Source organism: Antedon bifida, chromosome 3 (genome assembly GCF_963402885.1).
Source record: "Antedon bifida chromosome 3, ecAntBifi1.1, whole genome shotgun sequence".
In the NCBI taxonomy this organism is placed as follows: Eukaryota; Metazoa; Echinodermata; class Crinoidea; order Comatulida; family Antedonidae; genus Antedon; species Antedon bifida.
Window position 1 is genome coordinate 32,622,023 of NC_136228.1, and position 22,712 is coordinate 32,644,734.

The 22,712-nt window shown below is 34.1% G+C and overlaps 2 protein-coding genes across 5 annotated transcripts; both read right to left on the reverse strand.

Moving 5' to 3' along the window:
- Positions 1-1,550: 1,550 nt before the first annotated feature.
- Positions 1,551-6,188, reverse strand: LOC144837678 (uncharacterized). 4 transcript variants are annotated; one of them, XM_078692893.1, is made up of 5 exons: positions 6,090-6,156; positions 5,598-5,704; positions 3,914-5,055; positions 2,530-3,850; positions 1,551-2,072 (listed from the first exon to the last, which is right to left on the reverse strand). In XM_078692893.1, exons 1-5 carry the CDS (start codon positions 6,132-6,134, stop codon positions 1,907-1,909), a joined length of 2,781 nt encoding a protein of 926 aa, XP_078549019.1. In that variant the 5' UTR covers positions 6,135-6,156; the 3' UTR covers positions 1,551-1,906. The 4 variants fall into 4 exon arrangements, with proteins under 4 accessions (XP_078549019.1, XP_078549018.1, XP_078549017.1 ...); XM_078692892.1 differs by having other exon boundaries at positions 2,530-2,932; positions 2,969-5,055; XM_078692891.1 differs by having other exon boundaries at positions 2,530-5,055; positions 6,111-6,188.
- A 1,472-nt stretch (positions 6,189-7,660) lies between these two features.
- Positions 7,661-21,531, reverse strand: LOC144837751 (synaptic vesicular amine transporter-like). Its single transcript, XM_078692992.1, has 17 exons — positions 21,509-21,531; positions 21,412-21,472; positions 16,872-17,046; positions 15,677-15,941; positions 14,392-14,450; positions 13,957-14,040; positions 12,875-12,967; positions 12,580-12,669; positions 11,734-11,841; positions 11,481-11,576; positions 10,934-11,012; positions 10,291-10,342; positions 9,844-9,907; positions 9,473-9,592; positions 8,792-8,837; positions 8,342-8,429; positions 7,661-7,940 (listed from the first exon to the last, which is right to left on the reverse strand). The coding sequence occupies exons 3-17, from the start codon at positions 16,996-16,998 to the stop codon at positions 7,854-7,856; spliced, it is 1,458 nt and encodes a 485-aa protein (XP_078549118.1). The 5' UTR covers positions 16,999-17,046; positions 21,412-21,472; positions 21,509-21,531; the 3' UTR covers positions 7,661-7,853.
- Between the last annotated feature and the right edge of the window lie 1,181 nt (positions 21,532-22,712).

The following is a 22,712-nucleotide window of genomic DNA, read 5'->3' on the forward strand; positions in this document are numbered from 1 at the left end:
GTGCCCAAATATGGTAGTGGTATACCCAAATATGGTAGTGATATGACATCATCGTGTCCATATATGGGCACATCATATTTTTTTGTCACAAAAGTTTGATAGTGTAGACAGAGCTTTAACCTAAATATCAAAATAGCCAAGTCAGGATTTTTATTATTGTTACTAAAGATGTATTGTCCCCCAAAAACATAAAAAAAGAAGATTAATTTTTTTTTAAAGACTTTGAATAGGCCATTCGCAGTTTTAATAAAGTTAATCACTTTCGTAGAAAACAAAACTTAAAAAAGTGTTTTCACTTGTAAAAAGACAAACGGTTAAATTTAACCAAAAAAACATTGACTTCCCGTCAATTTCACTATTTTTTCTTTAAATTACATTTTTTTCAAGAAGATAATCTTTTTTTCGGTCCAATTTTTTGTCATATTAGTGACATTCAAATGGCATATTTAACAAAAACTGTTTTTTAAAATTATTGTTTTCAGTGGCACAATATATCTTTAATATTAGTAGGCATATTAACACAAATTAGAAAGCAATTTGTTTTTTAAAGTTTTTTTTTCCAAATGGAATTTACATGACGTAATACAGTAAATTATAATCGATAGTGGTAATTAGGATTAATATTTATTTTCATTTAGCCTATTTTAAGCACACAATCAAATTAAGTAATATAAAAATATAGTCACGTTCTTCCATTACTATAAATCATTATTGATGTGTAAAATAGAAATAGTTTAATATTGCAACTAAAATTAGTAATGTTTCGTCGATATGACGTCACAGACATTAATGTAACAGTGTCCCACTTGGTTGTCCAAGTCACGTGGTGACTTTTTCGTATACATGCTGACGTAAATACTTTGACCACGAATTGTTATTGTTAATACTTTTAGGAAACCGGCCGGAAACAGTTTTGACTGACTGGAAATCAATTGGAACTTTTTGTTAATGTTTTTCTTTATTATTGTTGACGTAGTTTGTGGTAAATTGTGTGTAGTCCCTCGATGCTTATGATGTGGTAAATATTTAAGGATTGATACCCAAATAAGAACTTCTTTACAACCTACGGATAAAGTTGTTGGTAACATACGTAGGCCTACTCATGCAAAGGAAACAATGTTATTCTATAGTGTAGACCTGGAATATGGAGAATCTTTATTCGTTCGCATCAATTTTCTACACGCATTTTAAGTCCTCTGTCCTCTCTTCCATCCAGTGGTCTGTCCTCTCTCTCTCAGTCGTCTTTCATCTCTTCCATCCAGGGGTCTGTGCACTCTCTCAGTCGTCTGTCCTCTCTCTCGGTCGTCTGTCCTCTCTTCCATCCAGTGGTCTGTCCTCTTTTCCATCCAGTGGTCTGTCCTCTCTTCTAGTCGTCTGTCCTCTCTTCCAGTCCTCTGTCCTCTTTTCCATCCAGTGGTCTGTCCTCTATTATAGCCGTTTGTTAGTATCTTCCACTCGTTTGTTTGTTTGTCCGTTCAGTCAGTCGGTCATTCGTTCCATTCTATCCTCATACGTGATCGTTATTAATCTAAAGAATGCAATAGTTTTTTTTTCATTTTGAATCTTTTATTTATTTTATATACAAAGAGTCATTCTTTTAAACAATAGGCTCATTATGTGTTTAATTTGTAGGGAACGGACGTATTTGCATTTTGTTTTCATTCATTCATATTCATATCATTTTTCCATATTATACAAAATTAAACAAGTTGAGATTAAAATGAAATAGTATAAACTGCATTCGTTTTCATATTATGATTTTACTTTAAAAATAACAAAACAAATAGATTAAACTGTGAAATGGTTGTTGATAACCTTTGCCATACATCGATGGTACGCGCTTTAATGCATTATATGAATTATCAGCCACACCCTAGTGTGTACCCCACCATATAATCCTGGCTTATTATTGGTAGCGATCGTCTTTACATATGCAGCTGCATGGTTGTTTGACCTCTTGAAACTCCAGGTTAACGCCAAACTGAGCGTCTCCACAGCCTGTGTAAACCAAGACCTGTCGGTAGCAGTATTTAACAGCGCATTTAGATTGTCCGTTTGCACCACATCTACCCCTGTTAAAAAAACAATTTAATTTGAAATTTAATATAACACAAATAATACCGGAGTCTAACAACGCAACATCAAAAGAATAGCTATTGAAATAGGTGAGTTTTCAGTAAGATTCGAATTGAAAAGGGGATGGAGTATAACGGATGGGACGACGAAGTGGTTTCCAGATCTCTGGTGCCTGTGCAAACACATTTTTTTGCAAAGAGTTGGTTAATTAGTTTACAATAATGTGTAGGCTCAAAATGGAAATCGCCAAAAATGTCATATTAAAATTATAGCTCACTATGTCGGTTGGTTGGTCGGTCGGTCGGTCGGTAAACACACGCTAGCACGCGACTGGGCCAGCCATGTATATGGCCTTGTTTTAAATATATATATATATTATTTTAGGTAAAATATTAACCAGGTATTGAAACTTATTGGGTGTGGATGATGCGTGTTCATTGTCAGGTAACTTACTTGCATTTGATCTTGTCTATGGTCTGATACCATTTCGTTCCATCGGAAAGTGTTCCCTGAAATACAGATACTGATTTTCCACTTTTGTTTTTTCCCTTGGTTATAGTTTTGCTCTTAGTTATTGTAGAACATGAGTACCTGGTCGTCTGGCTCGTTGACGAATCACGACCCTGAGGTGGTTCTTGTGTTTCCGGACCTTCTTGTGGTCCAGTAGGCCCTTGGATGACCGATGAACCTTGTCTCGCGCTTGGTCCTTGATTGCCTGATTCCCCTTGACCTCCTCTAGGCCCTTGTCCTCCTTGCGGTCCTTGGTTACCCGATGCTCCCTGTCCTCCTGTTGGTCCTTGACCGCCTGATGGCCCTTGTCCTCCTTGAGGTCCTTGACTACCCGATGCTCCCTGTCCTCCTGTTGATCCTTGGCCGCCTGATGGCCCCTGACCTCCTTGGGGTCCTTGACCTCCACGTGGACCCTGTCCCCCTTGATGTCCTTGACTACCCGATGCTCCCTGTTCTCCTGTTGGTCCTTGACCACCTGATGCTCCCTGTCCTCCTGTTGGTCCTTGACCGCCTGATGGCCCTTGTCCTCCTTGAGGTCCTTGACTACCCGATGCTCCCTGTCCTCCTTGAGGTCCTTGACCTCCACGTGGACCCTGTCCTCCTTGAGGTCCTTGACTACCACTAGGTCCTTGTCCTCCCCTTGGTCCCTGTCCTCCTTGAGGTCCTTGGCCCCCACTAGGCCCTTGTCCTCCCCTTGGCCCTTGTCCTCCTTGAGGTCCTTGACCTCCACGTGGACCCTGGCCTCCTTGAGGTCCTTGACCTCCACGTGGACCCTGTCCTCCTTGAGGTCCTTGGCTACCACTAGGCCCTTGTCCTCCCCTTGGTCCTTGTCCTCCTTGAGGTCCTTGACCTCCCCTTGGTCCCTGTCCTCCTTGAGGTCCTTGGTTACCACTAGGCCCTTGTCCTCCCCTTGGTCCTTGTCCTCCTTGAGGTCCTTGTCCTCCCCTTGGTCCTTGTCCTCCTTGAGGTCCTTGACCTCCCCTTGGTCCCTGTCCTCCTTGTGGTCCTTGGCTACCACTAGGTCCTTGTCCTCCCCTTGGTCCTTGTCCTCCCCTTGGTCCTTGTCCTCCTTGAGGTCCTTGACCTCCACGTGGACCCTGTCCTCCTTGAGGTCCTTGGTTACCACTAGGTCCGTGACTACCTGATGGTCCTTGTCCTCCCCTTGGTCCTTGTCCTCCTTGAGGTCCTTGACCTCCACGTGGACCCTGTCCTCCTTGAGGTCCTTGGTTACCACTAGGTCCTTGACTACCTGATGGTCCTTGTCCTCCTTGACCACCTGATGGCCCTTGACTTCCTCTTGGTCCCTGTCTACCTGATGAACCCTGACCTCCTCTTGGTCCTTGTGAACCCTGTCTTCCTGTTTGCCCTTGCCCGCCTTGAGGTCCATGATTTCCAGTCGGGCCCTGTTCTCCCCCTGTTCCTTGTCCACCTTGACTGCCCTGAGCACCTCTACGTCCTTGACTACCAGAAGGGCCTTGTTGTCCAGTAGAAGTTGTCCACCAACTTGACCAAGATGAACTACTTGAATAAGTTCCTTGACCGTCCCGTGTTCCCTGTCTCCTCTGATTTCCAGATGATACTTGGCTTGTAGGACCATATTGCCAATTAGATGTTCTCCACCAATTGGCCCTTGCAGTACGATATGGACTTTGACTTGTTGATGGCTCTGGACTATTAGACGGCGCTTGTATGCCTTGATCCTGCCATGTCCTCCACCAACTTGATCTAGTATTGTCAGAGTTAGATGAAGCTTTTCCGCCTTTTTCTCCCCTTGGGCCCTGTATTCCAGATACCCCATGACCTAGTGAAGCCGCCTGTCCTCTGTTTGTCTCTGACTGCTCTTTATCATTTTCGCAATCATGGTCTTTGCTCTCAGTTGGTTGCTGTCCATATGTGGACCAGGTCTCCCAGAGGGTATCGCCAGATGGATTCTGTCTAGCTCTCTCTGGTCTTTGGTCGGGTTGTGGTAGTTGCGGCCCCGTGAACCATGTCCTCCAGGAATTCCAGGCATTACCAGACGGGTTCTGGTCTACACCTTGGTCTTGGTTACTTATTGGATTCTGTGGTTGTTCCTGTTGTCCCGTTGACCATGTCCTCCAAGAACTCCAAGAACTCCATGTATTGCCAGACGGGTTATTCCCTCCATCCTGGTCTTGGTTGTTATCGATTGGTTTCGGCGTTGTTTGCCGTTGCAAGTTGGTTCCTGTATTGTTTCCGTGTCCCCCCTCTTCTTTGGTTTCGTTGATGTCTTGTAGACTTTCTTCAGGCGTATCTGTTGTATTTTTGGCTTCCAATAATGATTCGCTTCCTGTTACATTTGCTGTTGGCTCCACTGTTGGTTCATCCGTTGTTTGTAGACTGCTACTGACACCAAATAAGCCAGCAGCACGAACGCTTCTCCCAGTCCTTCTTGGAACGTTTAGTATTTCTCCATAAAGAGCGGTTATTAATTTAGCTTGGTCACTAGTACTGTAAAAATAAAAATAGATCAGTAAATTAGTAGAAAATTATTTACATATATCTAATCGTTACTATTATTTTCTGACCCAGATTTGTATTTACGGATTGAAAAAATGATGAAGCTGTTGTTTAAATATGAAATAAGTTATATCTATGAAACATTTTTCTGTGGAACGCAATCACCGCCAAAAATAGGTACTAGTCTTATTCGTTGTTTCCTTGCAAATGTAAAAATTCCACATTACATCTGTGAAAACAAACGGATCAGGAACTTTTGAACTTGTTTTTTTAGATACATAAAGCTCTGTCTACAATATCAAACTAGTTCGACAAAAAAAGTGTAATGAGCCCAAATATGGTAGTGATATGCCCAAATATGGTAGTGATATGACATTATCATGTCCATATATGAGCACATCACATTTTGTTTTCACATAAAGTTTGATAGTGTAGACAGAGCTTAAGATACACTTTGACATTAGTAGATAGGCCTAATATAGATTGATACAAATAAGCGCCTTGGTAATGTGTATGTATTGATATCTACTTACATGCGGCATCCTTTAAATTTCAAAACTACATCGGACGCAGCTCTTACCCGGCGCGATACCTCCGCATCGTCTTGTTCCGCAGCAGCAAAAATGACCAAACCAAGTACCTGTAAAATTGGGTGTAGTCCATCAATGGGAATTATTTGGAAAGCTTTTTAAGCATTCAAACAATAAAAATTGGTTCCCACTAGAACGCAACGCAAGGACGTAAGCCGTAACGCAAGCGAATTGACCAATCACAAGGAACTGTTCGAATATTCCATCGCTTGGATTGGTAAATTCGCTTGCGTTGCGGCTTACGTCCTTGCGAGTGGGAACCAAGCTTTTCACCATGTTAAACGTAACATGCGCAGTCCGTATTCTTCGATTTGTAAACTATAATATAGCCTGCATGACATCAGTATGTATACATTAATTTTGATCACTTTATTAGCTGAAACCCTAAATAAAATATGTATCTAACTACTAAACTTACTATAAACAACTACTTACACCATAAATCGTGTATCTTACCAGAATATATGAAGTTGTAGCCATCTTGTCTAACCTGTAACCGAGTAAAAATGAACGATCTCATAGCATTGTCTACATTTATTAAACGTCTCAAGCCCATACTTAAACGTCCGCTTAAAATCTAAGCGATTTCCTTTGTTTCATCCCTGAGTAGACCTATCATCCCAATAGCATACTATACATTTTAAAACCCAGATGATACTTGATTAAAGACACGCCTACATTATTGTATTCATGGTTAACCGGTGGTAGTGGTTTCGGGGACTCGGGCCTCCGTTCCGAACGGGTCGATCGGATCCTAACTCTCTAGGCTACATCTACATTGAATATCATCTTATCTAACTTCAGCACGCGACTGCAGCCATGTATATGGCCTTGTTACTCGAACGTTAGGTGTGAGGATGAATCGATATAGCGTTCACATTTAAGTGAATCAGTTGTAGATACCTAAAACCATGGAGCTATAAAATTATTAACTAATTTTATAGCTTCATGCTAAAACAAATACCATTCAGAAATAATCTACCGCTGAAACAACGTAATTATTTAAAACGAAATCGAAGTGATATTATATGTAATTCACTGCCTTTCTTTAAACCACGTGGTATTATTCATGACTGTGAAATTTCAATGTAAAGAAATCGACCCGACATAATTTACTAAACGTGTTTTAAATTAAGAATATTGATGTATGTTATTCAATTTTTAAATCGAAGATTTCTTAAACAATGAAACAATACGATTGTTCTATTTCAAGGTTACTCGCTATTACCTAGTGCTTATTAAATTGCCCTTAACATCAGTATTGCGTATTATGTTTGTATCTTGAATCATTCCACTTAGGAAACAAGAAGTATTATTAATCAGTTAACATCCTCCAATTGAAAACAGCCTACGAATCTGAAGTAGATCCATAGTAAAAACACTTAATGTAGGCCTACACCACTTTTATACACCACTTATATCCGTGTGTTGACGCTATGCGAAAAGTAAGATAAGGCGCGGCCGCTAAAAAGCTTAAAATAATAAGTGAAATTGTTTTGTTTGATTGATTTTATTTGGTTAATGTTCTTGACATAACGAAAACAAATTATAGAGAATACATAGAATTTTACAGACAGTTACATGACAATGTTTGAACCAACCAGTGATTCAAGCGTACATAACATTTATTTGTTTTTTCCTCATTATTGTCGATTTCTTCATTTTTTCATCCTGAATAAATCTGTCCACAGACTTCTAATGCGCATGCGTAACAAGGTCTATATTGAATACATCAGCTTTGAGGTAAAATTAGCAAAAAAATATTGGAATGTCAGTTTTGGAACATCTTTCCTCTTAAAACTGATAGGAATACTCATTAAGCATTCATTAATAAGGTGTCCATAAATATTTGATAATCTAGTAGTTGTTTTTACCAGTAGTTATACTGGTCATTCACATTGTCTCAAACTGATCCCATAAACGGGGTTATTGGTATTTGGGAAAAAATTAACTAAACTATACTTTATTTTATTTTACGATCGGCAATAAAAATGAATTGAGTAATTTGTCAACGTATTCAAAATAATAGAATAGTTTTTTTTAAGGTTAGCCTAAAATGGTTAAATAACAATAAAGAAAAAAAAATACATCGATGAAAGTAATTTATTCTACGTTTTAGTCTATGAAAAAATAATTTATGGCATATTTGTTTTATTTAGCGACCCATTTTGATAATATTGGAGAATATCTGTTTGTTTTTCATTTTTCTACGCCTTCAACCGCCTGGTAGTCTGTTTGCTTCGAAGTAACGTAAGTAATTGGCATCTCTTCATTCATCAGAATCATCTAAAAGTGATAACAAGCATAAAAAATATTTAATGCTTAATTCTCAATGTATCAACATAATTCTATTAGGAAATGAAAAATCATTATCGGAATTGTATCAGCAGTATTAAGGCCAATTTACGCAGACGAGCAGTAACGGTAAGCGGAAAACCGCGTAACTTGTCCCACGTAGAATCTGTATCTATCCTGAGCGGAAACCGCCAGTCAGCACCGCGTTGTGTGTAAATGGTCATAAGGAATAACATAGATTCTATATTTTTATTACCGTTACCTCTCGTCTGTGTAAATGGGCCTTTAGGCAGTATAGTAATTGCTATAAATGAATTGGGCAAACACCATCATCAAACATTAATTCAACAACAATTCTACAAACATTATTATTTCATCAAACATAGGCCTACCTGTTTGTCTTCTGTTGGCGGTGGATTCCGTAGAAAAATACAGAGTGGTGCAAAGGCTATGTTAAGCACGGCCATACCACGAATCATCCTATAAAAAATATTCAAATGTTCATCCTTATCACAGCATTAATCATATGAAAATATATGTAGGCAGCGAACAAAATATATTTATTAAAATATAAGTCTATATAACAAAATGTATCTTAAAGCTCTGTCTACACTATCAAACTTTTAAAAAATGTGATGATGTCATATCACTACCATATCTGTGCATATCACTTCCATTTGAGCACATCACATTTGTTGTCACATAAAGTTTGATAGTGTAGACAGAGCTTTATAAAACATAAATATTAAAATGGCTGAATTATGTGCACATTATTAATTACAATATAATAGGCCTAGGCCTATATGAATTAAATACCGTAAATAAACGAATATAGTACACACCATGGAAACCCCACTATTGACATTACTTCACCACTTAAAGACGGACCTTCAAGGAGAAAATATAATACTTAGTAATTAAAAAATATACAAATTAATTTTAAAAATGTTCTTTCTTAAAGATGTATTGTCCCCCTGAAAAATTAATTCTTAAAAATTTTCTGTTGAATATGCCATTTTAATGTCACCAAATAGTTATCCACTTTGAACAAAAATTGGATCGAAAAAAAAAGTATTTACCTAAGAAAATGTAATTTAAAGCAAAAAATGGTCAAATTGGCTGCCAGCCAATGGATTTTTGGTTGAATTTAACCATTTATTTTGTAATTTTATAAGTGAAAACATTAATTTTTTTTTCTACAGAAATGATTAACTTTATTTAAGCTACAAAATAATCTATTCAAATTCTGATTTTATTAATCTTTATTTTTCATGTTTTTGGGGGACAATACATCTTTAAGCTTGGTTCCCACTATAATGTTTGTATAAATAATCATTTTTAATTAACATTTTAAATAAAGTCAATTATATTAGATTAGAAATAATACATCAGCTAATACTCCAGCTGTAGAAACTTCTACTTAGTAGTATATAATACATTACGAAAAGCCTTTGGCTTGAACTCAAAATGTTCATAATAATGATAATAAAATACTTGACACAAAATGTATGTATAAAACGTACCGATAGCAAAGCCAATGCAAAAAGCTACGTCAGCAATTGCGTACACGCTTCCATAAACAGACACGTGACGAATATCCACTAAGTATCCCATCAGTGGCAGCATTGTGGAATCTACCATACCTTAAAAGTAAATTTTTTTAAATACACTTAAAAACGATATTCACTTGGGGCTACAACTGTAACTTTTTATTTGTGATTGTTTGCTGATGTTAGGAAATGGTATACGCTAGAAAAATAAGAGAGAGAGAGAGGTTTGACAGCGAAATATTATAATCTGATGAATAATTTGTTGAGGATTCAAATATTCTAGGGGAAAAAAGAGAGAAACTAGTATGAAAATCTAGAAGGAAAAATTAACTAAAATGACCTACCGACAGCAAAACCAAGTAGTAAATTTGGAGTAATAATATCTGGAATAGATGTACTGAATGATATCTGAAAAATGAACAAATGTATAGGCCTACGTAACATTATTAAGTTTAGCATAAAGTAAGGATAAAGTAAAATTGTTTTTTTTTTGTCTTATGTGGGTTAATCCCACTTTTATTTCCATCATATAAATTTTCATATAAATATAGACATTTATACATATTTGTTCTAACATTATATTTTTGTTATGTGTTTACATACATGATTTTTGTTCTCTATTCATTATCATTATTTACCATAATTTCTCTTATAATAATTAAACATACCGAATTGTGTTTAATTGAGTTACTGCAGTAGCGAACCATGCGAGGGGTGGGATATAGAACTAACCTTTTGGGTTTACGAATTGGGAGGGGTGGGGTATATTAGCGAGCCTTTGTGTTACTTACCAACACCATTGCCCCTGCTGTTATCAAAATACCAAGCATCGCACACAGCCACCTAAAAAATAGAAACATTAAATATACTTAAACAAAGTATAGTCAACTTTCGTTTGCCTAAACTCTAGAATTTTGAGTAACAATACGTTATAAATAAGAATGGAGACCTGTTGATAGTTAGTTTCTAATCATTTTAGTTAGGGAACATTATTACGTAATTATGCCATTAATGAATGTAGGCCTAAATGAGATTCCTTGAATCGTTGTCGAATGTGACGTATGATACCTTAATTAGGAAAATTTAATTCAATTCAAAGAAATAATTATTTATTATATAATTATAATTGTTGAGCTATGATTAGAATCTTATCCATGCAAATAACTATTGTACTAATATGAAGTGTAAGAGTCAAAATGATACTACCAATTATATGTGTAATTACGAACAAACAAAGAAAGTAATTAAAATGTTCATGTCACACTTATTGGACTAATGATGACAATTATAGATTACAATTAAATATTAATAATTAGCCTTTGATAAAACGTTAACCTCAGCTATGAAAGAAATCACGTGATTATTGATGATGACCTATATATAGATATATAGATGATGATTATTACCATACTGTAATGTATTCCAAGACCTTACCTGCCGATTCGGTAGCCATATGGTCCAAAAATATTTGTACTAATCAAATATGATATACTTGCAGGCAAAAATATTATACCTATTGACAAAAAAAAGATTTTTAATTCAGTAAATGTGTCTATCATTAAATTGGGATTTTATTTAGTTGTTTGAAAGCGGTAATTTCAATTATTGGTGCATTATTGACAGACTGAATTGGTAGGTAAAAATAATGTTTTTAATGTAACTTATTTATTTATTTAACAACATCTTTATCCAGGATTACACAATCAGATAAAAGAAAACCTGCATTGTGGTCCTGTCTTAAATACAAAAAAGCAGGCGAACAAAAATGTTTAGTTTTGAGAAAAAAAAATTAGATCGATATCTATAACTTTAAATGAAGCAATTGTTGGGAAATATTTAATTTCAGTTGGTAGGTTATTCCATATTTTAGCGCATGCAACTTTGAACGACGATATTACTAATGGTATAGTAGGGTATTGTTATATTTAGGTGTTCTAATGTTTATTATCATGTTTAATGAGAAACGGTTTAAGCATTTTACCAAGTTGCCATTTTTCTGGGTTCATCTTTTCTATCATCCACATTGGTAGTGAAGGTTCCAATAACGCCATTGCCATGTTTCCACCCGTTATTGTTACTAAACAAAAATGACAAGAAAAAAAAACCGTTCATAAATCAGATTAGATTGCAATGGTGTTTGGAAACCGGGTGCAACTGCAGTAGCCTTGGTCAAGGCAATCTAACAACAGATAAACCCTTTGATCTTCGGAGAAGTAGCAAAGTAACGAACTTACGGGCTCCAATGAGGATATATGGATCTTTTAAAAGTTGCAGTAATGGCGTCCCTTCCATTACTGAATTTGAATCTTCTCTGACTGGATCCACTACAGATAGTTGCAAAACTGAAATAGTAATGTGTTGTGGATAAAATTAACAAATCAAGTGAGGACACAGAAAACAGGGTCGGTTCCCGGGGTGGGGGGAGGTATTGGGTTTATATGATGTCAACTAAAACGAGATGATTGGTCTTTGATTGCCATAACGCTGACGTCTTAGTTTGTATTTTAATTTCTTCAAGATGAAAATTAATTATGGTTGCGCGCGATGTGTACACATCGGACGACAGGAAATGCGCCGTCACGTTCAATCTAAAGGTAGTGTTTCAGAAGCTCCAGGTTTTGGTATATTAAAGCAATCGTTGATCATCCAAAAATAAACTAGGAATGTAATTGAAAACGGCACGTTTGCCGGGTAGATTGCTTTACTGTATAATTATTGTTTAAACCATTCACTGATTGTATTAACACAATTGAAAAAGACAAGCAGAAAAGCAATAATAACACGGGTGCGATTTTGTGTTGAAGATTTCATCCTTTTTTTTCGGAGGCTTTACCTGAAGTCTCACTCAAACCTTCATCCATGGTTTCGCTGCAAACTTAGGCTCTCTCTACACTATCAAAGTAGTGTGATGTACCCAAATATGGTAGTGATATGCCCAAATATGGTAGTGATATGACATCACCATGTCTATATATGGGCACATCACATTTTTGATAGTGTAGACAGAGCTTAAGAACATATATTTTGTCTGACATTGTCATTTGGTTTACAAAAAGTGTGTTTTATTTTAAGTTACTTACAACCGTTAAGTAATGCTAGTCCAGCTATTACCAAGAAGGGAGATTCTTTGCCAACAAAGTCGTACATCAAACCACCAAAAGGGGGACCAACTATAAAAGAAAGAAACGTGTTTTTACTAATTACCAATAGGAGACTTAGTGCAAACCAATTTGTAGTCTTGTAGATAGTCTCCTGTATTTGAAATTAAAAAGCCCTAACCCATACACGTTTGAAATGTGAATATTCAATAGAAAAATAGAGGTACTAATGACCACTACCATATTTATATATCAATTCGTTTTTTAGTAAACTTACTTAAAACACCGAATGCTAGGCCTCCTAATGCAATCCCCATTGCAGCTCCTCTCTCCTCTTGGTCCGTGTACCGCTGAGCAAGTAAGCCCATTCCTATCATTTAAAAAAAAATGTTGAATACCTAAATTAACAGCCATTGATAACGTTACTTTAGCATTAACAATACATATAACTATTAGCTGATGGATTATTTATCATATGTACTATTTTATTGCTGTTTATCACCATCCTCATTAGTAATAATGATTGTACAGTTTGCGTAATTTTTCAACAAAACTCGAAATAAATTCAGGCCCTGACAAAGTGTCCCCTAATGGAATTATCCCCTTATTAGGAATCGGATTGGCCGTAATGTTGAAACGTTGCCTCTAATTTGTTTAACTTAGAGGTTTCACCTGAATAGGGGATGTTACACAGGAAAAATGAAGTATGAGTATATTATTATAATATTACGCACAAATAAATCATGATTATTGCCGATGGTACAGCCTATAATTAAACCCACAGACTATTAGTAGTAAGTAGTAGATTTTAATCAAAGAATATGGATATACAATATTAAGTAGTTATTACGAAGGCCTTTCCTGCATTTACTATTATAATAAACGTTTTATATTGGGTATATAAGATGATATCAAACTCATATAATATAACATAATATATATCTATGAAACAAGTGTATGTTATATATCATCATCATCATTGTTTTTGTTGTTATCATAAAAAAATTACGACTTGTATTCTTGTCTTAGACAGGTTTAGTTTTCTCTCCAAGTTTATGAATACGAAAATTGATAGTTAATCAAACGATCAATAGTTTAATATTGAAACTTTTTTTTTACTAATTAATTTAAATATTTAGGAGCTAGTAGGTCCTAATAGTAGTTAGGCCTATAACTCACAGAGTACTGTTATATGAAAAGTCTAAGATTTAAGAGTGGAGTGAATTTTAGATGTTTTAATTAGCATTCAAAAGCTCGTGATTGGTCAAATTATTCGCGTAGTTGAGCGTACGACGTCATCGCGTCATAGTGGTTTGGGAACCAATCTCAACTGTGTGTCGACCACGTAGGCCTACATACCAGAGACCGTTGAAGCCGAGGAGCCAATTCCTTGCACCATCCTAGCCGTAAGTAAGACGCCATAACTCTCACCAAATGCAAATACTAAAGAAGAGAAAAAAACACAATGAACATTGCTATAAATTATGCTTCGCGATGACAAATTGCAATATCGTAATTTCCCCTATTACCGTTTAATCTGAAGTACAGTTTATCGTAATTTGACCTCAATAATACAGAGTTGAAATGGATTTCTTTATAAATAAAAATTAAACGGTAAGATGAAATGTAATCATTTTCAATGTTTAAGGCATGATAGGTGAAATTAATATTCTAGTAGTAGTCCCCAATTACAAGTTATTTGGCACAAAAATGTTATAGTTACTAATTATTTTTATAATTCCCGGAAGATATGATGAAAGTAATAAACTTTCACCTGAATTGTAAAGCACTTACCAAGTGTTGAAATAAACATAATTATAAGTCCAGTAAACATTGGTATATGATATCCAATCCTGTATGTATAAAAACAGATATTTATTTCTATTGCAAAAAAGAGTATTTTCAATAGATATCAGTTTCATTTGAGGATAGTATTGAGTTTAGTTGAAATATAACAGTATGGTAATTGATCAAATTGATGCTTAACAACCAGTTAGCATTAATATTCATTTTAATTTGTTGACTGAGAATAAATAAATAAATGAATAAATAAATAGCTTGCGATAAGGTTTGAGGTAATAGTGCAGATGACTTTTCAACACAATGGTAGCGAAACGAAAAATCGCTAATTTAATTGACTCAGCAAGACCCGAACGTTCACAATCGAAGCAAATGAGCAACCATAATTATTATTTCAAACACGACTTGACTCTATGGTATAACTAATGCAAATTTCTATAAATTTACATCGTTAGATTAGATTTTTCTTTAACATTTTAATTTGAGTTGGGTTTTTTTTTATAATAAAAGAGGATACTGACTTGTCACTGGTATATCCTAAAGGCTTGTCACATCAAAATTTAATAACCATTTATTATATTTTGTGACAAGCAGAAATCTGACTTTACATCCATGTATACGTGTAATTGTTAATTTTAAATTACAATATTTAAATTTAAAATGGATGGAAATGTACAAAACGTCAAGCATGCATCTGCATCTTCACTGTCCACTTTTTGTCGATTTCAATAATCGGTAAAAAATTTAAATTTTAAATTGATATCAATTGAAAACGGAGATACGTATCTTGAATATTTTATATAGAGAACATTGAAAAATTAGGATTTCGATCTATTTTGTTATTATCAAGAATCAGTGCAATATGACGTGTTCAAATTATACATGCTAGCAATGATTTGTATTATATCACATGTATTATTATATGTCACATGGCGTGCAATAGTACGCACTATTGAACGGTCGTTCTTTAGTACTTTTTCGTGTATTTTTTAATGTATTTGGTTATTATTTTTAAAAATCAGTGCAATTTGTCGTGTTCAATTTAAACATGCTAAGCAATGATTTGTATTAGGCCTATTTGTCTCCTAAAACTATTGGTCACGGAGTTATTTCTCTACATACGTCCAGTATCTTAGGCAAATCCCGTAATACAGCAACTCCTGTGTATCACATGTGGTCTATGTATCATGGAAGATATAGGTTATGGCCTATGATTCAGATGTCATATAAAATGCTGTTTTACGGATTTTGCCTAGATACAGTCCAGCATGGTACACACCTATTTGTGAGTGGTCCAACGAACGGATTCGTAATAAGCTGAGCAATAGCTTTAGAAGCAAACAGTATTCCTATGTACACACTTTCTTGTCTAACAGTATCTTCGACAGGTATTTCGGGTACTGTCGGTTCGATGGGAGTATAATTGGCAGAATAACTATAATTTCCATACACTTCCTCATATACTTCGCCTGATTCTGTCGCCTGCAATGCCTTTTCTCTATCTTCGGCTTGCTGCTCATATAAGAAATCAGGAATTATAGGCACTGTATAAAATGTAATATTGAAGAAATAAATAATTACGATAAAAATAAATCAATATTTTAATTGTGAAATATATACTAATAATTTACAAATAGCTACAACATCATTTTGATAACCATAGACCTTAAAAGTATTATCTTATTTAAATTATAAAAAATACTGAAACTTCAAAATAACATTGAAAGAGATTATCAACGAAACGAAACCAGCCATTTCTAGGCCAGGTATTAGGCTTCTATTGCGATTGTAGTAAAATGCAAAATAGGCCTATACGTTTTTTTGTTCTGCTAGTCCTAACGAAAATAATTAAGTCTATTTTCTGACTAAATTGATTGAAATGTGTCATTCTTGCTTTTACGATGTGTGCTGGTTGTGTATAATAAGTCTACAACGTACTAATACTACGTGTGAAAAACATACTTAAAGATCTCTCAAGAGTGTGTGACACTGTATGACGTCACGTGAATATCAATGAGCATAATTAGTTTAGTTTAATTAGAATCATGCAAATTGAAGTTCTTTCTGTCTTCTTTTATATCTATAAACGTACTCTGCCAACATGATGAGACTATTCAACTACGGTATAGCTATGTATTCTATAAAGTTTGGTTCCCACTATACTAGGACGCAACGCAAGGACGTAACCCGCGCCCGCAACACAATCGAATTGACCAATCACAAGCGGCGTACTTGCGTTGCGTCCTAGTAGGAGGAACCAAGGCTTACATGGGAATGACACTACTAAGTTGTATTTTAGTTTACATCAATTAATTAAATCAAATTAATTATAGTCAACCGAGGCATCATCCAACCATTAGCCCCATCGACTTCGTTGTCCACTGATAGAATTACACATGCTGGAATAATTAAAATCCCATTTGAGGAAGTCAAGTTTCTTAAAGGTTGTAGAATAAAAATAATGTATACATTACCTACGACAGTAACAAGTATGTTGTCGAGTAGAAGAGCCATAAACACGATAAATAGTAAGAAATTTTTCGACTGTCGCATACAATAAACTTTTTCCGTAATCCTAAAAACATGGTTGTTTTCGGTCATCACGCCCTGGTAATTTCAACTTACAATCGTAGAATATCGGATGAAGTGCTGTAAGGGAAAGGAAAATACGTTTACTTATTATTCTTTTCAATCCGATAAACAGACCGATATCGAAGAAAGAAAATAAATAGGATAAAATACATGAAAAAGGTCAGAAACTAATGTACTTTTATATCCATTTACTCCACTCTATAATAATAATTAATTTATTCACTTTCACAATTCACAATTCGCAAATTCCATAAAAAAAATATTAAAATTTGCTAAGAATTACAAATAACGTAAAATTAATTAAAATTATCATAATTTGTTTTTCCAAAAATAACTGGAAACGTGCTTTAGTATAGTACTTTTTGGTCCTAAATATGAGTAAGGATCAGCATTTAGAAATAATTAAAATGGAGATTATTATTTGATTATTACCAAAATTCACAAATAGTAAACCTAACTTAAATTCTTTTAGCCAACAAAATATGAAACCTAAATTAAACTTATTCTTATTTTTTACCCAAAAAAAACCATGAAACATAGTAAATATTTACTAATATAATTTGTCTCTACCACCAATGTATAAAACATAAATTTAACTTACGAATATAAATTTGAAAGATTTGAATTGTGGTAATCTTGTTCCAATAAGAAACCATAGATTATGAATGAAATGAACACACACGTCGTAGATTCGCCTTCCACAACGCACTTCTGATTTTTAACCAATGACGTGCAGTCGATCGATTTTGATCTACAAAACTGCCAGAATCAACTGTTTCTTGGACAATTGTCAGTTAACAATACAATATGTCTAAGCTGTCAGAAACACTCCCACGTGATCATTAAGTAAGCAATTTCAGCACACTTTAAATTTAAAAGACTTAATTAAAAAATCTTGAAAATAAACTATATATTCTTCTGTTTAATTTGTTTGGTTTTACATCCTCCACACTTTATGAACAAGACTCGAGTATAATTAAACATTTCATTGCTATTTTTCATGTAATTCAATATTATAGGGCCATCCGAAACCCATACAAAAGTATACAGCCATAAGGCCTAGAAATAAGCTGTGTTCTCTTGGAATAAGTTGAGTAAAAATGTCTTTTTTTAAAACAGACGTAAATAGTCTGAAAAGACAAAATGTTCTTTTTAACTTAAAAGTCTAATTGTAACTGTTAGCATGCCTTTAGTTATGTTTCCTTCTGTATAAAACAAACATTCTAAACACAATTTATCATGCGATGATAACATTTCATTGTGTTTTCCATATATTGTGAGTCTGAGGAGTAGAACATTATTTTCACCCAAATTAAACGGAAGTGCATTGACGTCATAGTCTTGCGTTTGGAAAGACAAACACTAATTTACCGTATATTTTCTATAATGCTCTGCATGCACTAGTCATTAGGAGAAAAAAATTACTTCTGCGAGACTTAAAAATTGGCGTCTATGACGCCTGGGTAATGGGCTCAGATTTTATAGAGGTTTAAATTTTACCAATAGGAGATTTAATCTTCCAGACTAGCCTATAACTAATATTACATTTTGTTAGTGGTTTATTCAAACGAGAGTGCCCGTAATATTAGGCTTAGTTTCACCAAGGGTCGAGCATCTCCCTGGTTTAACCCTAGTAGGTTCCCGGCCCACCAATTTTAACTATTATAATCCAATTACCCGGGTTCAAATTACTGTTTTACTCCCATGCCATCTCGGCGGGGGGAGGAGGGAGGTACCGCTTCTGTTCTTGAACAATAACGTATATTAGTGATCCAGTTAATCAAAGATAAAGCTCCATTCCATACATGATTAGGCAGTGGAACCGCAACTGATTTACTTCTGTATTGAAAATAATTTTATCCCTCTGTATAATATAATGTTGAAGTAATAAGAATCAAATATAATATGTTAGGTAATTTTTTTTCAATTCACTTGGCCAGTCATTTAGATTTTTACTAGTTTTGATGTTGTGCTCGTTTATTTTAATGTTTTTATATGATGTATTGTGTGGTTCTCAATTTTTGATGTTATTTTATGCTATCTTTTAAAACATTTTAAATATTTTAAGTACCTTTTAATAATGTAAAAAATTGCCACAATTCAGTTTTTCTGTGATGATAATTTTAATAAATATACCATTATGAATGAATGAATGAATGAGACCATATCAGAAGAACAGAAATCATTGTCTGGGAAAAGACATGAATTGAAAACACGAAAAATACAATATAATAAAGCGTTGTAAATCTTTGTAATTCTCAACACGAGTTAAGCATCAAGGAATTGAACTGCTTCTATTAAAAGGCTTATTCAAAAAACAATGTTGTTGAAGAAGAATTGAGACAATTGAGATCACGTTTCATAACATTCTTATTTGTTCTAAATCCTTTAAACTTCGGTATTATACAATTAGTGATATGTTATTATTACTATTAATTTTTTTTTATTATTATTATTTGAAGACAGAATCAATATGTTAATAAACGAATATCATATTGTGGGATATTGAGATATTAAAATTAATAATTTGAGTCAGTTTTCTCTTTGTTGAAGAGCAATTTTTTCTTTCAACTGAAGGCAACATTGAAGTTGAAAACATTATTTAAAGCTAAACCAAGATTATTTATTTAACAAAATCAAAAACAGCAACTATTATATTTTGAAAATTATTATGTTGTTAGGAAGATGTACGCACATGTAACGGGTTTTACGCGCGCGGCGTGATGTCATCTTGCAGCGTTATACGTTATGAAGCTTGTTGTTGTGATCTACGTTGACAATACGTGATTTAATATTATTTGTACATTCTTTCTTTTAATATCCTTCCCCACCTCCTTCAATTTCCAACGACGACCGCAAATACAGAATAGTATTTCAAATAAATGACGACCTTTCGCATAGTTTAATCAGCATCCGATAATATACCTTTGAAGAAGGCATCGTGAATTTGAACAACAATTATTGTCCAAAAACAGTCGACTCATATTGGTTTTCTCTAATTGAACTCAAAACAATCTTTTAATAAACGTACAGTTATTATCTAATGTTACGTTGTGCAGTGATTGTTATTTGAACTTTGTAATATTAAATATTTAGGCTAGAGTATACAGAATATTTTATATAATTAATTGTATAGTTATGATATGTTAAGGGTATTTATTATTAATTGTTTTTATCTGAAAGGAGTTGTTTAAAATTGTCCCTTCGTGAGCCTCCACCTGTTGCAGGGCCCTGAATGGATTTAGGCCGATGATTTCATATAATAAGCATTCTTATAACACTTGACCGGACCGTCAAAACACTTACAAACAACGGAACAATGCAGATAGACAAAAGTGTTTCGGCCTCATAACAATTCAAAATAACTAAAGTACTTCAGTAATCAAAATAAATTGGTTTATTGAATTTCAATGCATCGTCATCTAGCCGTGGCGATGGATTTAAATTCAACTCATTGATTATTATGGAAAATATAAGGAATTTTAAGTTTTATCATTTTAATGAATTTAACATTTCTTTATGATTTTTTCAAAACCTGTATGTGAATTTTAACTTGATGAATCTGCTTGTAATGTTATGTTTGAATGTACTGTAGGCATCTGTATGAGAGTCTCTTCAACTCAGCTGTACTACTGTACAGTACATTAGGCCTAACTAAAGATTTACGTACGGCCGGTAGGCCTATATGTTACTTCGGGACAAAGTAAAGCTCTGTCTATCAAACTTTATGTGACCAAAAAAAATATATGCCATACCACTACAATATTTGGGTATATCACTACCATATTTGGGCACATCACACTTTTTTTGTCAAACTAGTTTGATAGTGTAGACTGGCTTAAAACTATGTGTCTCGATCTTATCACTCACACTTCATATTTTGTTTAATATAGGCTAAATCTCTTAAAAATTTACCACAACATATCTATAATAAACTAACTTTAGTTAAGAATGTCTTTACTTGATTAATATTTTATTTTAAATGCATTCCTGGAAATCGTTTAAAATATTATTGCATGGTTAAACAAGTGTTAAATAATAATTTAATTACTGGAACGCGACGTCCCAGTAATTAAGAACCGTGTTGATTAGTTCGTGTTATTGAATCAAGATAATTAGTTTCTTAATCAGGTCTTGAGGACAGAGACAAGATAATTGACACCAATAAATGAAGATGACCATTACTCTCAGTAAATAATAATGATGATTTTAATTATACTGCATTGCATGAGATAATTAAGATTCAAGATTCAGATTCAAATGAGAGACATGGAAAAATGTGTAATAGGCCTACTCATTGGGAAATTTGAAAACTATTTAATTACAAAGATAATCTATCTGAGCCTAATATACATACAGCACTTTTTTTTAATAGTTTGAGATGATTACCAGTAATAAGCTGAGACAAACAGTATTACTTACATTACGATTTCTTCAATAAGTATTATCATCTGATGTCTTTCTTTCTATGATATTATTTCTTCTTTCTATGATATCTCTTCTTTCTACGATATTTCTCCTTTCTACGATATTTCTCCTTCCTACGATATTTCTCCCTTACGATGCTTTCTTTATGTAGGCCACATTAATAAATCTGCTATTTACTTGTTGCATCTCCTACTCCTCCTACCGTTTAATTATTAACCACGAAGCCGCTGCGTCCTCCCTCCTGATATGCTACCGGTAGCCGTGTCTGCAATGATCACACTTGTTAGTTGAACTGAACGTTAGTGGATCGGATATTACAATTTCATTCGGTGTACGATGCTATTCTACGGCCTTCTATTATTATAAAGTATGATGAGAATCGATTGTTTTTTTCACAATGTCTGTTCAGACCGTTTAAATTACACTACATCTATTCCAATATTACTTTCGTTCTAGTGATTAAAAAATTTGCTTAAAATAAACATGTCATATCATAGGTCTGTTTACGGTAATGTTCATTGACAATGATAAATTAATAGGCCTAACATAATATTTTAATTTTTAATATGAGGATAATATTAATTATTTATATTAATTTTTAAACATTTGTAAACAGATTATTTCTTTTTATATGTCAAAAATAATGTTATTGGATATGGTATTGATTGATAATTATTGAATGATTGGTAAATTTGAATGTTTAAGTTATTTAATGTAATGGCCATACAATCATAATCAAATAAATTATTATAAGAGGGTCTAAGCATTTAATTTCATTTCGAACTGAATTACACAGACGGGACAATTGTCTTGAATTAATTTAATTTCAAAAAATAAATAAAATAAATACATCTCATATGAGAATCTCATTTAGGTCCTGTAGGGTATGTGGGAAATACGTTCCTTAGCAAGATGATGGTTAGTGAGAAATCTAAAACAGGCCTTTATAATTAATGTGAAAATAATTGGAGCACGATCATTTGAATATAGCGTTTTCGATATTAAAAAGAAGATTGTTTTTCTAAGAAATGTTTTAATCAGTCCGAGTCTAAAAAATCTATAATAGTTTAATAGGCCTACTGATAAATGATGGGAAATAAAGCAGTGAATTAGTTCTTGCTTTTTAGCTACTCATTCGTGATTTGCTCTATTGCTGAGTTTCAAAAAGAAGAAGTGATGATAGGCCTATCATTAGCCTCCGTATAAATAACTAAGTATTGGATACTGGGTACGGTCGCCGTTTGTTTCTACTGTTTATATACACGACGACTAGAAAAACACGCTGTACTTTGTAG

What these genes read in the sequence shown, in the direction of transcription:
- LOC144837678 (XM_078692890.1), bottom strand. Translation starts at nt 6,134, where the DNA reads ATGGCTACAACTTCATATATTCTGGTAAGATACACGATTTATGGT. An exon ending in TAAGATACACGATTTATGGT is followed by an intron (nt 5,705 to 6,089) that starts GTAAGTAGTTGT and finishes CCAATTTTACAG; the next exon opens with GTACTTGGTTTGGTCATTTT. An exon ending in ATAGACAAGATCAAATGCAA is followed by an intron (nt 2,073 to 2,529) that starts GTAAGTTACCTG and finishes TTTTTTTAACAG; the next exon opens with GGGTAGATGTGGTGCAAACG.
- LOC144837751 (XM_078692992.1), bottom strand. Translation starts at nt 16,998, where the DNA reads ATGACCGAAAACAACCATGTTTTTAGGATTACGGAAAAAGTTTATTGT. An exon ending in CATACTTGTTACTGTCGTAG is followed by an intron (nt 15,942 to 16,871) that starts GTAATGTATACA and finishes CATTTTATACAG; the next exon opens with TGCCTATAATTCCTGATTTC. An exon ending in GTTGGACCACTCACAAATAG is followed by an intron (nt 14,451 to 15,676) that starts GTGTGTACCATG and finishes TTATACATACAG; the next exon opens with GATTGGATATCATATACCAA.